Source organism: Chrysochloris asiatica, unplaced genomic scaffold (genome assembly GCF_000296735.1).
Source record: "Chrysochloris asiatica unplaced genomic scaffold, ChrAsi1.0 scaffold00080, whole genome shotgun sequence".
Taxonomy (NCBI): Eukaryota; Metazoa; Chordata; class Mammalia; order Afrosoricida; family Chrysochloridae; genus Chrysochloris; species Chrysochloris asiatica.
The window spans coordinates 8,011,329-8,027,353 of NW_006408598.1; the positions used below are offsets into that span (position 1 = coordinate 8,011,329).

The 16,025-nt window shown below is 43.9% G+C and overlaps 1 protein-coding gene across 2 annotated transcripts in view; it reads right to left on the bottom strand.

The window, feature by feature from the left end:
• Positions 1 to 15,429, bottom strand: part of MITF (microphthalmia-associated transcription factor) — a 336,908-nt gene extending 321,479 nt beyond the window's left edge. Inside the window, exon 1 of one of the 2 annotated variants that reach the window (XM_006865627.1) lies at positions 15,194 to 15,429. In XM_006865627.1, coding sequence (XP_006865689.1) covers positions 15,194 to 15,297 — 104 coding nt within the window. In that variant the 5' untranslated portion in view covers positions 15,298 to 15,429. The remainder of the gene's footprint in view (positions 1 to 15,193) is intronic. The other variant, XM_006865626.1, reaches the window with a different exon arrangement.
• Between the last annotated feature and the right edge of the window lie 596 nt (positions 15,430 to 16,025).

The window sequence follows — 16,025 nt, forward strand, 5'->3', positions numbered from 1 at the left end:
GGATACAGTTTTGTTCCCAAGCACTGCATCCTCCCAACCTCGGATCAATGGAAATAAAGGGAGAACCTCTTTCAGTAGCACACACGACGAATCCTGGGATTCATTGTGACTAGTCAATGTATGCCTCCCCAGAGCCAATCCCTGTGACTTGTAGCAAATTCTCCATGAACGTGAACCACATGACAGCATGTATGAGAAAGGGTTATTACAAGCTATGGGGAGAAGAGTTTACTGACAAGCACAGTAAATGTCCATTACAGGCAATATTTAAGGAAAGGAAATTTGGCTGCCAGTGAGAAGTGATTAAAAATATATCAGGTATGATGCTGTTGTTAATTTAATAACTGCCAGAGAGTCGATTCCAACTCATAGCTGGTGGGTTTGAACTGCCAGCATTATGGTTAGTACTACAATGCTTAGCCTACAGCACCACACCAGGTATATGAACCCACAAATGAGAAAGGAGGGCACACTAGGGAAAGACTCCTTAACCCCAGAATCACTGACTCTAAATCCAACCCTAATTAATAGTCCTTGCTGTTAGCACCCAGCCATTAAATCACACATTTTAGTGAGTTCAACATTATGACCAAACAAGCACCATCAACCCCTTGTGTTCCTTGTGGATCAACAAAGATTTGAAGCTTCCATGTGTAACTCATATCATTAAACTTACATTCCAAGATCGTTTCATGTGGTATTTACCCAGCTAGCAGCTGGAATCTAGGTAAAATCGTATTTGTGTCTATCTGGTGTGGTGCTGTGGGATAAGCACTGGACCGTAAGGTCAGCAGTTCAAATTCACCAGCTGCTCCTAGGAAACTCTATACAAGGTAAATCTCAGTCGGAAATGACAAGATGGCACTTAACAACCCAAAGAGAAGGTGAGGAATAATGGCCTTGGTAAGATGATGCAAGGTTTGGTTAGAAAGAGTCTGCACTTCAACTAGACAATCCACCACAAGCTGGTGGCCAACCTTCTAGAAGTTACTGTCTAAGCATACTGCTTTACAGCAAACTTTGATTTAGAATGTCATCCGGAGTTATACCAGCTGCTTATATTTTTAAAGACTTTCACATAAGTCACTTATAGACTCTTACTTTAAAAATAAACAGAATTTTCCAGAATGCATAGATGGTGTCACTGTCTTGCTTGGAAATTAAATCCTGGTGTGTGGCACTGTGGGTTAATGCGCCAGACTGCAAAGCTGTTTGAACTGCAAGGCCGGCACTTCATGCTCACCAGCTGCTCCTCAGAAACGCTATACAGGGTCGCTATGGGTCGGAACCTCCTCAACGGCACTTAACTACAACAACCTGATCAATGCTATTTTAATGTTTCTTCACGGTCATTCTTTGCTAAAAGCATTATAAATTCGTTGTAAAAGATTCTATGGGAAGGTGCCAATGTTCTAAATTTAGATGGCATGGTCATGGAGGCCCGATAGTACAATAGAGCAAAGCTAACACTGAAGGAATAGTGCCCTCTGCTACTGAAGAAGCCCTGGTGGTTCTGTGGGTTAAACAATGGGATAACCTCTGGTAGCGTAATGGTTACGCGTCGGGCTGCCAACCACAAGGTCAGCAGTTCGAAACTACCAGCAGTTCCGCGGGAGAAAGATGAGGCGTTCTGCTCCCGTAAAGATTTACAGCCTCGGAAATCCTGTGCACTCACTATGAGTCGGAACAGACTCCATGGTACTTAACAACAACAACAACAAGGTTGGCAGTTCAAACCCAGCAGCCAGTCTGCAAGAGAAAGATGAGTCTGGCTGTTCTCATGAAGATTTACAGACTTAGAAATTCTATAAGTCACAATCGCCTCAATGGCAGGTTTTAGGTGGGTTTGGGGTTTGGTCTTATTTCCACCAAGCTGGGATAGACCACATGCAACTATAAGGTGGTTACACTTCATTGGACTTCTCCTGGAGACTTTCCTAAGACTCTGACAGTTCCCAAGTCAAACAGGAAGATCACCTATGGGTTTCCATGGGCAGTCCCTTTCAACAACTTTCCAACTTGAACTTACAAAATGCACCAGATACACACAAATATGATTTTTTACAAAACTTGCTTAGAATCAGTTAGTCTTTAGGAATATGTTACAGTAAAGATGCCGGAGTCAGTAACAGAATTTCTATCTGTCCCTTCATATTTCATGTATAATCAACAGGCTAAAGGAAACCTCAACTCTCCTCCTTCACTCTGAGGCAAGTTTAAGCTTCAGAGAAGGAAGCTCTGGTCTACAAATATAAGCAAGCTGTCTTCCCAACAGTAGGGCCAACCCATAGTCACAAGGGAAAACAGACAAATGTGCATGAATGACTCAGCAAGTGATCCCACTTTGGGGTAGGGACAAAGGTGGGAGGGAAAAGGCCACAGACGCCTTTCTGAAATTGCTCAACATGAACCCACATTTTCCTATAGCTGGAGAGGAGTCTAGCACTGCCTTCCACAGGCAGTAAATGCACTGCATTTGGGGTTCACACGTCTGCTCTCACATAACCCAGGAGTTTTCCTTTTGAAAGTTCCCATATTCCATGGTTACTAGCATCAAAGATTACCACTACTGGAATCTGTAAACTTTCAAGAGGTTTTTTTTTAAATATAAAGAGTGGTTGAATTGGAACAAGCCCTTGCCTGTGGATGTTAAAGTCAGTGAAAGGTTGAAGTAGGGTGTGTGGGAGGGGAGGCTTCTTCACTTCTGCATCAACGTCGACATCTTCACATCAGTGTAGACAGGAACTGTGATCTAGTGACTGAAATGCAGGTCTGGGAGTCAGGAGTTCTACCCTAGATACATTTGTGGTGGTGGCGTGTGGCGGGACATGTATATTTTCTTAAATCAGTGTTAGGCTTTACTTTTTTTTTATCTTAGATTAGCTAGAGCTCGCCTCTACAGCAAAGACTAATTTAAAAACCCAGCCAAAAACCATCCCGAGGCATATAGAAGGGAAGCAAAGTCAGACATGAATGATCTCAATGCAGCAATAGTGGGAGAAGGGAGCGGGGCCCACAGTGAGTCAGGGGACCCAGAAGACAAAAGAAAAACAAAAATAACAAAACCCATCTCCACTCTTAATTGTGACTAAGGTTTCTGAAGACAAGTATAAACCTCTGACCCACTTAAGATCAAATTGCAAACACTTATAACATTAAGTGCAGTGGGGGTTCACAGGTAGCGTTCTCACCTTCCAGATGGAAGGCAGGTTCGACTCCCAGCCAACTCTCCTCCTATGCAGCTATCACCTGTCCGTCCATGGAGGCTTGTGTGCTGCCGTGGTGACGATCTAATTTCAGCTGAGTTTCCAGACTAAGACACTCTAGGAAGAAAGGTGATCTACGACTTCCAAAGATTGTTGCTGTTGTTGTACGTGTCAAGTCGATTCCAACTCATAGCGACCCTAGATAGGGTTTCTGAGGAGCTACTGATAATCTGGAACCACCAACCTTGCAGTTCAAACCAACCTTGCAGTCCAGTGCATTAAACCACGGCACCATACCACAACTCAACTGCCAAAAATTAATCAATGAAAACCTATGTATTACAACCGTTCAGTCCCACTGTACAAGGAATTGCCACAAATTGGGACCTAACTTACTAGCAACTAACAACATTTACAAATTGCCTTCAACCAGTCCTCTGCCTCTTCCTTAGCACCTAGTAAGCATAAAGTCTTTACATGGTGGTGGTGGTGGTTATGTGTCATGGAGTTGGTTCCAACTCATAGTGCCCCTGCACAGGGTTTCCAAGACTGTAAATCTTCACAGGAGCTGACAGCCTCATCTTCCTCCTGTGGAACAGCTGGTAGTTTCAAACTGCTGACCATGAAATTAGCAGCCCACCTCGTAACCACTACACTACCAGAGCTCCTTAAGTCTTTACATACATACCTCCTAAAGTGTTTACATACATTACCTTTTATCTTTACAGCAGACTTACATAGCAGCTATTGCTCCATTTTACAGAAGCAGGGATTGGGTTCAGAGAGTTTGGAGGACTTACCCATTGTTACATGAAGCTAGTGAGTGGTGGGACACCAAGACTTGCACCTTCATGGTGGACATTCAGGTCTTGACTCAAAATTACTTCCTGTATGAGATCTTTCCTGACCACTCAATCTGATATAGTCCCCTCTCTTCCTAGTTACGTTTTATCAAATAAGCATGCTGTTTTATTTTCATAGCTCACAGCTGTTGAGTTGATTCCAACTCACTGAGACCCTACAAGGACAGCAAAGAAGTGCCCCACAGGGTTTCCAAGGTTATAATCTTCATGGAAGTAGACTGCTATACCTTCCTCCTAAGGAGCAGCCAATGGGTTTGAACAGACAACCTTTTGTATAACAGTCAAGGACTTTACCACTGTGACATAAAGAATCCTTACTTCTCTTTGCACTTATTAAATATCCTCTTCTTTCCTGATTTGGTTCTTTATTACCTCTGTCTGTCTAGCTCCACATTTGATCCCCCAGGAGGAAGACAGTGACACAATGTAGTAGTTTAATTTCAATCTGTTGGAAGAAGGGAGGAAAAGGGGAGGGAAGACAGGAAAGGAAAGAAAAGAAAAACAAAAAAAAACTCCAAGTCTTTCTGACCCCAAATTTATGCTGCCTCTGCTAAAAGTGACTGAGGGAAGTCTCCAAAGAGCAGTGGAGAAAATTATACAGGTCAAGCCAACTCTGTCTCATGACAATCTCATGTGTGTCATAGTAGAACTGTGCTCCACGGGTTTTCAATGGCTGGATTTTTGGAAGTAGATCACCAATCCTTTCTTATGAGTGGACTCAACCCTCAAACCTTTCTGTTAGCACCACTCAGGGATTCCAGGGACCCTGATGATTTTGGGGTATCATTGACTTCCCTGTGTCTCTATCTCACCATTACTTCATGCCCCCAAAGCACAGCCTCCCTTTCAAACCATTCTGATTTGACTTCCAGCTCCGATGCAAAACAATCAATTAGGTACTATCTGTAGCACACTTCAGTGTCCAGTGCTCGGGACGCCCCGGAAATACTGACCACTGCTAGTAAGAGATGATCGTTCTGAATCTCAAGAGAGGTGCATCCTGTGAACATGCAAAATGTCACAGTATGCATAAAGGCTCCCAGAAGAGAAAGAAGGAGAAAATAAATAAATAAGCCATGTTTAAAACCAACCTAGAAAAAAATAGATGTGTACACCTACTGTTAACAGCCATTCAGATCAGGACTGTAGTGGGTGGATCCTGAGAGAGGAGGAAAAAATGTGGAACAGAACGCAAATCCTTAAGGAATCTTGACTCACTGACTGGACCAGTTCAGACTAGAAGGCTCTTCTAGACTATCTTTATGATAAACCTTGACCCGAAATTACCCCAAGGGCACCTTTTAGCTAAATTCCAGATTGGTTCATAAAATACAGAATATTACCAGTGAGTATTATGCACTTTAAAAAACCTCATTTATATGACACCAAATGATCTAAAGCAAAGAGTGTGTAAGGTGGCAGGAAAACCAGCTTACTAGAAGCAAGAGATCGAGAAGGGAATGAATGAGAAGGTTAACACAGTTGTGAAAGATGTAACCAATATCTCTGTACAGTTTGTGTAAACACCCCCCGCCCAAAAAAAAGAGCCCACACTGTTGAGTTGATTCTAACTCATAGGCATCCTACATATATGCTGGTGTTGTTGTTATGGGCCATCAAGTCAGTTCCAATCCATAGCGATCCTCTATGGAGTTTCTAAGAGCAGCTGGTAGATTTGAACTACTGGCCTTGCAGTTACCAGTACAGTGCTTACCCTACAGCGCCTCACCAAGGCTCTAAAAACAAGTCAACTAGAGACAATAACATCCCTGGGTGGGTTCGAACCACCAACTTTTTGGTTAACAGCCAAACTCATTAACCGATTTTGAAATGGGACCCTAACTTGCTGTGTGAACTTTCAGTGAAAAACCAGTAAAATATTATTTTTTAAAAAGAAAAAATTTGAGAAATGGCCTTAACAGAAAGAAGCCCAACCTAGTCCTCCTGAAATCCTCAGGAAGAGACGAGGGAAGGGAGTGTATGAGAATTTCAACAGAGCTGGGACCTGCTGACAAGTCTCCCTGCCCTCATCTTTCTCAATAAAGATGCAGCCGTGATGTCGTGCTCTAATTGCTTGTCCTCAGAATACAGAATGTTCACGAGACTCCCAAAAGCCTCACTATAAACTGAACACTTGGCTTTACAATCTCAAAAGCTGTGGGGGCTGCATTTAATATCTTTGACCTGTCTTCTGGATGATTCTCTCCAAATAATGCATCTCTGGAGCTTAGTCAAGCATATTATTTATCATTTATTTTGATTAGACAAACCATCCAGCAAAGCACATTTTCTACTTTAAACATGCATGCACAATCACAGACACAACTCTTGCCCATTATCTGTAAAACTCACAAACACACACAAATAATATATTTAGCCAAATATTATGGTTTTTTTCTATTTACATATCCTAATACTGCCAATTCTGAAACAAAGCAGTTGAAGGGAGAAATTTAGTAACTTTGATTTGTCCCAAGATACATTTTTTTACACTGAGGTCCTATTCCTGACAGTAAGCACATGTGACCCTGTTCTAAAAAAAGGATATTTTCCACTTCTTGCACAACTGGAGCCCATATAAACATCAGCCTTTGCAAACTACACATCAGAACTCAAAGGAAATTGCAGCACACACATATACTTCAATAATTTCCATAAATAGCAATTGAGAAAAGGAAATCTCCAATAATACACAAAACCAACACTTATAATCCCACTTTAATCAAGTTTTCAATCTAAATATATCACACAAAAAATTTACATAATAAACTGCGAACATCTGCCAAGTTTAAAGCACCTCAATTTTGTGTTTTGCTTCAGATAACTGATTCTATATATGTTTTAGTAATCGTTAAGCGGGGGGTGGGGGGGGTGGGGGGTGCAGATAAAAAACTAGCCTTTGTGGTAAAATTCTACAAGAAAAGAAGGAATTGCTACTACTTAGAAACATGTACTATGCTGAGTACCTTTTACACATTTTATCTCAATTGTAAAAGTTCTACCAACCCTAACCACCACCCCATCTAACAGAGCGTCATACTGTGGTAGCTTGCAGGCTGCTAGGATGCTGGAGCCTTTGGTGGTGGCTGTGTGCCGTGGACTTGGTTCCGACTCATAGTGACCATGTACAGAGTTTCCGAGGCTGTAAATCTTTACGGGAGCAGAACGCCTCATCTTTCTACCACGGAACAGCTGGTAGTTTCGAACTGCTGACCTTACAGTTTGCAGCCCGATTTGTAACCACTACGCTACCAGAGCTCCTTTACCATGGGTATTTCAAATACCTGCAAGGACTCCTGTGATGGACAGATTCCTGCAGAGCTTCCAGACGAAGACAGACTAGAAAGGCAAGCCTCACAGTGTACTTCCAAAAATTAGCCCATGTGATTTGTACCCAAGGACAGTGGTGAGAAGGGATGGGAAGGCGGGTGGAAAGGAAACAGGAGTCACAGGGAAAAAGCCAATGACTGTTGTCCTGCAGAGGGGATTGCAATTACTGAGATGAAGCAAAGTGAGTGATTTGTTGAATACAAAATTGATGATCTGGACTGTAAAGCTTCACTTAATCAATTCACAAGTTGTTACAAAAACAAAACAATGAGCCAGTGAAGACATTCTAGCACTGACTCTCTGCTTTGCACACATCATCAGGAGATCCCAAACACAGCAGGAGAACATGTGGTAGGTAAGTAAGATGTTGGCGAAGGAGATGCTTGTTGGTACAGAGAGTTCCAATCATCTCGGCGATGGACTCAAATATGGTGGTGCTCAGGAGAAAGATTCAGCTCGGCACTGTTTTTTCTATTGAAGGTAAGACTGCCAAGAGGCACAGTCCACTCAACAGCAGTGAACGGTAACAATCAACCTGAGCAGAGGGTTCTCAGACTCCAAGAGGCACAACCATAGTGCTTAAACGGCAAAACCAGGCAAAGGCCCAAGCTAAAGCAACTCCCTCTAAACCTGTCCACATACATGCTGTCTCTCTACTTCAGGGTGACTGCAGAACACAAAGAAGACCTGAGAGTCTGGTTAGAAGCCTAAAAGGCAAATATAAACCTTAAAAGTATACTTTAGGATTATGTCTTCCAGGGCAGCTAGCATTTTATTTACTATTATGGAGAAACATGATTAGGGTATTGGCTTAATCTTCCAGGCCAAACACAAATGCTCCTATTTATCTCCAAAGTTGTTCCCCCAGTTCCCTTTCCTCTACTAAATCCCCATTACTGATGCTCACTAACTCAAAATGACCCCATTGCCCTGTATGGTCAGCTAGATCCATGTGTCCTCTATCCTTTCCCCTATTGCGAAGTTTAGAGAAGGGAAACATCTTAGAGTTCCACACAACTATTCACAGAAGTATACAGACTAGTAGATATGAGCATAGTGTTAGAACTAGATTGTTGTTGTTGTTACGTGCTGGGGAGTCAGTTCATAGCGACCCTGTACAGGGTTTCCGAGGCTGTAAATCTTTACGGGAGCAGAAAGCCTCATCTTTCTTCCACAGAACAACTGGTAGTTTTGAACTGCTGGCCTTGCTGCTCGCAGCTCGATTCATAACCACAACGCTACCATAACTCTTTAGAGGAGCAGAAAGTCCCATCTTTCTCCTGAGGAATGGCTAAACAGGTTTGACCTGCCAACTTTGCAGTTAGCAGTCCAGTGCTTATCCTACATCACCACCAAGTCTCCTCCAGAAAACTATGTGAAATCAAACAAAAATGACTAGAGTATTATTTTGCCAAAAATAGATTGTTGTTGTTTTTGTTAAGTGCTGTAGAGTCAGTTCTGGCTCATCATGACCCAGGCTAGGGTTTCTGAGGAACAGCTGGTGGGCTTGAACCACCAACTTTGAGGTTCAAATTGACCTTGTAGTCCAGTGTTTTATCTTGCAGCACCACATCAATAGTCCCAAAAATAGATGATCAGTTCATAAAAGAAAAGGAATTGCTAATATAAACAAAGGAAAGAAAAATCTCAGAATAAATCCAAGAAATGATGGCTGGCCCTGTGTATGTGGAGGAGATACAGGGAGACACACAGTCTTTATCTTTGTCACTTACCACAAACTTGTGAAACCTTTACCACACAACTCTCTGAATCAGCACTGGGGAACTACCACTCAATCCTGTCCTCTCATTATAAACCCAGTATTCATTTTCTTTCCCATTTCTAGATTGTAGAAAGTTAAAATAACGGCTGCCTAAAACAGTACTAAAAATCTGAGAAGGGAAGACATTAGAATTAAACCAGTCCTGAAGTCTCTCCAGGAAAAGGACATTAGTAACTACAAAGCCACAGACCACAGCATCAAGCACACAGAACAACAACAAAAAATAACCCAGGAGACTGAAAGATACAACTGGGTTTTAAAATGCTGTCTAAGACCGACAAGACATACAGCGAGTCCTTAAGCTATGAAGAGCTCTTGTTCAACAGTTTCACGTTTGTGCCCAGAGCTGTGCCCACCTGTGAATTCTGGGGTCACTCTTACTCTTCACAGTGTTCCTCTGTTACCACCCTTCAGAACTCACTCCCCGGAGAATTTGTTCCCCTTGCTGAGGAACCCAAAGTACAAAGATTTTTCATTTACAGCCTTTTCTTCTACAGAAACCTGCTACTGCAAATGGTTAAGAACTTGGCTGCTAACTGAAAAGGGGACAGTTCGAGCCCATCCCACTATGAAATGGGAGCAAGATCTGGAGATGTGCTTCTATAAAGACGAGGGCCAAGAAAGTCACGTGTGGCTTTTCTACTCTATTTACCTCACTAAATACAGCACTTTCACATTCTTAGAGGCAAGGAGGTCTACATTAGGAATGAAATGTCTCTTGCCTCATATAATAATTAAATATGTGGGATTCATCAAAATAAAGAACCTACAGATTCCTCTTTGGGGCGATCCCGGTGAATACCTATTTGCAAAGGAACACAGTGCTAAAGGCAAAAACAAAAACCAACCACCTTACTCTGAATCGGGCAATAACAAAGAGAGCAACGACATAGCCAAACAAACCTTTATTGAACCCCCTTCTCTGTGCCAGACATTGTTCAGGCCACTGGTTCTTAAAGAGGGATAATTTTGCATCTAAGGGTCATTGGACAATGTCTGGTGACATTTCTGGTTTTGTCACAATAGGGGGTGGAAAAGAGGTATTAATGGCCTCTAATAGGTACAGGTCAAGGATACTGATAAATATCCTGCAAAGCAGAAAATACACCCAAACACACACAACAAAGAATTGTCCAGCCCAAAATAGTGCTGAGGTTGAGACTTTGTTCTGGGCTCTGGGGCTAGCTCACTAAATAAGTAACAGGCAGGAACTTGTATCCTAGTAGAGGCGACACATAATAACATAACGTATTGAAAACTTACATAGTAGGTTAGAATATAAGTACTAAGGGAGGAGACGGACCAGTACAAGTAAGATGGAGAGCTTGCAGAGACAGCAGTTGTAAACAGCGTGGTCAGGTAGGAAGACTTAAAGTTGGAGAGTAGGTAAATGCTGTGGCTCTCTGGTGAAAGGACTTCAGGCAAAGGGAACAGCAAACACAACATGCAAAGACCCTGAGGTGGAGGGGCTAAGAATGTTCTAGAAACACTGAAGACACCAGCCTGGCTGGAGCAGAGGGAGTAAAAGAGGAGCAGCAGAACTGACCACATACCTGCTGTGTGCCATTTTAATGGCCTTGGGTTTTACTAGAGTCCTGTATGGCACAATAGGATAATCACTGCTAACCATATAGTCAGTGGTTCAAATCCACCAGCTGCTCCTCAGAAACCATATACCCCGTTCAATGTGATTTGGAATAGACTTGACAGCACTTCACAAGATTTCACCCTGAGAGAAACGGGAGTCATCAGAGGGTTTTAAGGCAAGAATTACTTATTTAACACAAGTTTTCTAAACTTGACAGAACTGCTGATCTCGAACCTGGTGTGGCACCGTGAGTTACTGCCCTCGGCTAAAAAGGCGGTTTGGACTGCAAGGCAGGCAGTTCAAGTTTAACAACAATAAAATCCTTTGTTGGAGTCCTGATGGCAACGCTGTAGGATAAATACTAGACTGTTAACCGTAAGGCTAGCAGTTCAGACCCACCAGCCACTAGGAAACCCTATCCAGAGTCACTATGAGTCAGAACCAACTCAATGGCACTTAACAACAAATCCTTTATTGGGGAGTCCTGATGTGGCGCTGTCGGATCAGACCTGGACTGGTAACCACAAGGTCAGCAGTTCACACCCTACACAGCCACTCTCATAAACCCTACACAAAGTCACCGTGAGTCAGAATCAACTCAACAGCACGGAACCACAACAGTCCTTGGTTGTGGTGGGCTATTCTGTGCATTGTAGGACATGTCTGCCCTCTACTTGCTAGCCTCCCCACTCTATGTAACAACTAAAATGTCTCCAAACATTGTCAGATGTCGCCCTTGGTTGAGAATAAGTTTTAAAAAGAATATTGTGGCTCCTGTAATGAAAATCCAGTAAAAGTGGGTGAAGCCGAAGGTAGGACACCAGGTAAAAAACTACTGAAATAAACCAGGAGGTGGCTGGTAATGGGTTGGAACACAGTGGGAGCCGAGGAGTTGATGAAAAGCGTGATCCTAGACATAGCTTCACCTTCAAGGGAACCATCCGCAGGATCCAACGTAAAGGCAGAATGGCTACGGTAAGCACTGCAGAATCTACTCCGGCTCAGGGACCCTACGGATGACAGAATGGGACACTGTCCAGCGCTGCCCCATCTTCCTGTGAGCCCATTATTTTGCAATGTATTATCAGTGCATCTCATTAAGGGTCTTTCTCTTTCTTTTACACTCACTCTCTACCAAGCATGATGTCCTTCTCTGGGGACTGGTTCCTTCGGATGACATGTCCACAGTATGTCATCCGAGACAAAGTCTCACTATCTTTGCTTCTAAGATGCATTCTGGTTGTAGTTCTTTCAACAGAGTTTTGTTCATTCTTCTGGCAGTCCGTGGTATATTTAGTATTTTTGCCAATTCATAATTAAAGGAATTAAGCCTTTGGTCTTCCTTATTCATCATCTAACTTTCACATGTATATAAGGCAACTTAAAATACCATGGCTTGGCTCCTGCGCACCTCACCATACCGTTACATACTATTCCATTACAGAATGGTGGTGTGTCATGGAGTTGGTTCTAACTCACAGCGACCCTGTTTAGGATTTCAGAGGCTGCAAATCTTTATAGGAGCAGAAAACCTCATTTTTCTCCTGCAGAACTGCTGGTAGTTTCGAACTGCTGACCTTGAGATTAGCAGCCCGATTCATAACCACAACGCTACCAGAGCTCCTTACCAAATGGCTATAATGGTCTTCATCTTTCTACTTCAACCTCTTCCAACAAGACCTACAAAAAATGAGGTGACTTTGCAATGACCTAAAAGGCAAAAGGTAATAAAAAACTAATGACACCAAGTATACGATTTACTGAACGTGGAACTGAAGGATGATCTGTTCTGTAAACCGTCCTTCCATTCACAATAAAAAGTTAAAAAAAAAAAAATAAAATAAAAATCACCGAAAAGACCCAGGACAACTGCAGCCGTTTTACAGTTTCACAGCAGATGTCAATGACAATACATTAGAAAACTGTGGGAAACAGTATAGGGAAGTTTTGCCAACCCCATCTAGTTATTCACAGATTTTATTTAACTGGTTTATTTCAAATAGCATGTGTCTGCTCCACATACAAGTTTTGCAACAACTCTTTTAATTTCGCCTTCCTCTCCATACCAGTTCTGTTCTGCACCTGTTTCTAGCTTCAACGTGTGAAGCCATTTCTTCCCACATATCCACATTCCTCCTTACCCGTACTCGCTAGCTCCTGAGGACGCTCACCCTTATGAGTAATTTTTTTGCCAACGCTGAAAAAGAACAGGCCTAAATCCTTCAACATGAGTTTTGTGGCACTCATTTGTGATTTTCCAGATGGTGTTTTCCCTCACTCTCTCAAACTAATTTAATGTTATATATCAGCTACCATCAAAAACGTTTGAAACAGTCCAGTTAATCCTTTTTTTTTTTTTTTTTTTTTTTCAGGACTGCAGACACACACACAAAAAAAAAAACCACATATACTCATTCCTTCATTCTGGCCAGATAAGCATTTTCTTATAGAAGCAAGTTCAGGGTTCCTTCAGACAAATGCAGATAAAGGCTGTGTGAGTATAACCAACAATACCCTTTATACAGTGTTACTCAAAGCCCCCTGCCCCCAACACATACATCTATGTATATACATAAAACAGTCATTAGAAAGAGAAATCATCAACTAAAGGTTGGGCTAAGACTTCTAACTGCATGGTATGTTTCCTCTCAATCTTCATTTTGCATCTGCAAAGAAGTTGTTTCGGCAATGCAGGCATTTCAGAGACCTGCCACCAATAATGTCCTAAAGGAAACAAACCCTACACTGCTTTCCTGAGTACGCAGCAGATTCAGCACGCTGGCCAAGGAGAGATTACACATCTCACTCCTCTCCTCATTCATCCAATGAATCCACGATCATAGCCGCAATTAATCATCCTCCCGCTTGGTAAACATTGGAAAACAGAAGTCCAGGGGTTCCAAAAGACCACAGGGCAAAGAGAAAAGAAGATATCCAACCCAATTTCAAAGATAAGAAGGTAGCAAAGGAGAGTAGCCCAAAGGAAATGGGCACAAGATGTCAGGCCAACAAGTATCTTGAGTCCTCCCTTGGAATGCTTTTGAAGTGCACACAGCATTAACTGTATGCCACATTCAGAAAGGGACTCCTGGTGCGGTGTTGTAGGATCAGCATTGGACTGCAAACCACAGGGTCAGCAGTTCAAGCCCACCAGCTGTCCTCAGAAACTCTATACAGGGTCACTATGAGTCAGAACCGACTGGACAGCACTTAACAACAACAACTGCCAGAAAGGGGGCACTCCCAATATCCCGCCCCCAACTCCCTTTCAGGGACGAACTGGATTTGAATGGGACTCTATTTCCAGTCAATCAAGTCTCACTCATTTTGTAAAGTAAGTAAAGTAAGTCTCCTGCATTTGGGCATGTTAAATGGAGGAACCAGCCCCCGGGAAAGGACATCTTGCTTGATACAGTGAAGAATCGATGAAAAAGAGGAAGACTACTAAAGCATCGGCTGCGAACCTTAAGGTCAGCAGTTGGAAACTACCAGCTGCTCAGCGGGAGAAAGCTGAGGCTTTCTGCTCCCGTAAAGATTTACAGCCTCAGAAACCCTGTACAGGGTCGCTATGGGTCGGAACCGACTAGACGGCACTTAACCCCAACAACAACCAAGGAGATCTATAGACACTGGCTACAACAATGGTATCCAACATACCAGTAATTGTGCGGATGGTGCAGGACCGGGGAGTGTTTTCTTCGGTGGTATATAAGGTCCCTGTGAGTCTGCATCCACTCAAAGGCTAGTCCACAAACAACTATTTCCAGACAACGAACCTGGCGGAGGACGAGAAACGCCTACCCGTTGTCCCCGCCCAAACTGAGGCCGCAGGTCAGGAAGGTGAGACGTAGGTCCAGCGAACTAGCACCTGGAGGAGGTCAGGGGCGGGTTTCCCCGGAGGGGCGGAGTTCCTAAGAGGCCATTACCGCTCTTCGCCGGCACCTTCGGGTCTTAATCCCACCTCCCGGCCCCCACCCACCAAGTTCTCCCACTCTCAGCACAGGGCCTGCTGGAATCTTGAGAAATAGTTTTCACCAGAAAGTCTTTTTCTCTCCTCATCCCACATCGACAGCATCCCGGGCCAGTGCTCCTCCTCCCCGATCTCCGCGGCGGGTCGCTTCCCAGCCCCCACCCAGTCTCAACAGCTGGCATCACCAGATGAGGGTCCCTGTGCCTGGGTGCCCGAAGAACTCAGAAGTGTGCTCGGGTGGAGCCCCCTAGATGTGCATCAGTAGGGCCCCTGGCCGCTCAGCGGTGGGGGACAGTTCGCCCTCTGCCCCGGGGCAAGGACACGGGGTCCTTGCACCGAACAGGAGAGATCAATCGGCTCTCCAAGCTCCGGGATGGAAGGTGACAAGAGGGCGGGGGCGGGGGGCGGGGAGGTAGTCGCCCACAGCGCCTTACTCCAGCTGTCACCACTCACCTGCTCTTCAAGGGTTGACTTTTGAGTTCGTAATAGGTTTTGGGCTCTTCATGAAACTCCTCCCCGACTTCGAAATCCGGCACGATTCCTGATTCTGACTGCATAGCTCCTGTTTCCCGGCCTTCCGCTTCGCGAAAGTGAGACTAGAACGGAGAGTCTTTAGAAAAGTGCCGGGGTCTGAGTTCGGGGAGTCCTGCGCCCCAGGCAATGCAAAGCTCAGTCCGCTTGCCCACGCGCGGCAGCCCGCCCCGTGTGCGGCGAGTTTACACTTGCACCAGGGCGGGAGGGGCTGGTGGCTGAATGTTGCCTGGGATCTGTAGTTCCACCCAGGCAGGACATTCTTGCTCTGCCTGGGGAGCCACTCCAGCGAAAACTACAACTCCCAGAAGGCCAGGCGGAGGGGGGGAGAGAGGCAACGTGGTGGACACCGCTAGTGCAACTCTTGTTTGGATTCATTGTCAATGTCAGCAGCTCCTCTCGGTGCTCGTTCCCCATTTGCTTCAAGGATACAGGCTTAGCTATTTAATATTTATAAGAACGGACTCAGCGCTGCTCTACCACCCTCACCTCTCTTCCCAGTTCATAGATTTATGAGGCTACGAGGAGTCCTTACTAAAAATAATGTTAATACTGAAGGGTTTTGCAACTAGAAAGTTTTAGCATTCAAGTCTGTCTTAGAATGAAATGATTCCTATCAGCCTGCATGTTTTCCTGGGCTGCTGCTACTTACCAACTTGTACTGGAACAGAATGGAAGAACTTTCCTTCATGCTGTAATTAAAATAACTATTGTAGAAACGGTTCTTGTGCGTTCCTTTTCTATAACTAATTCA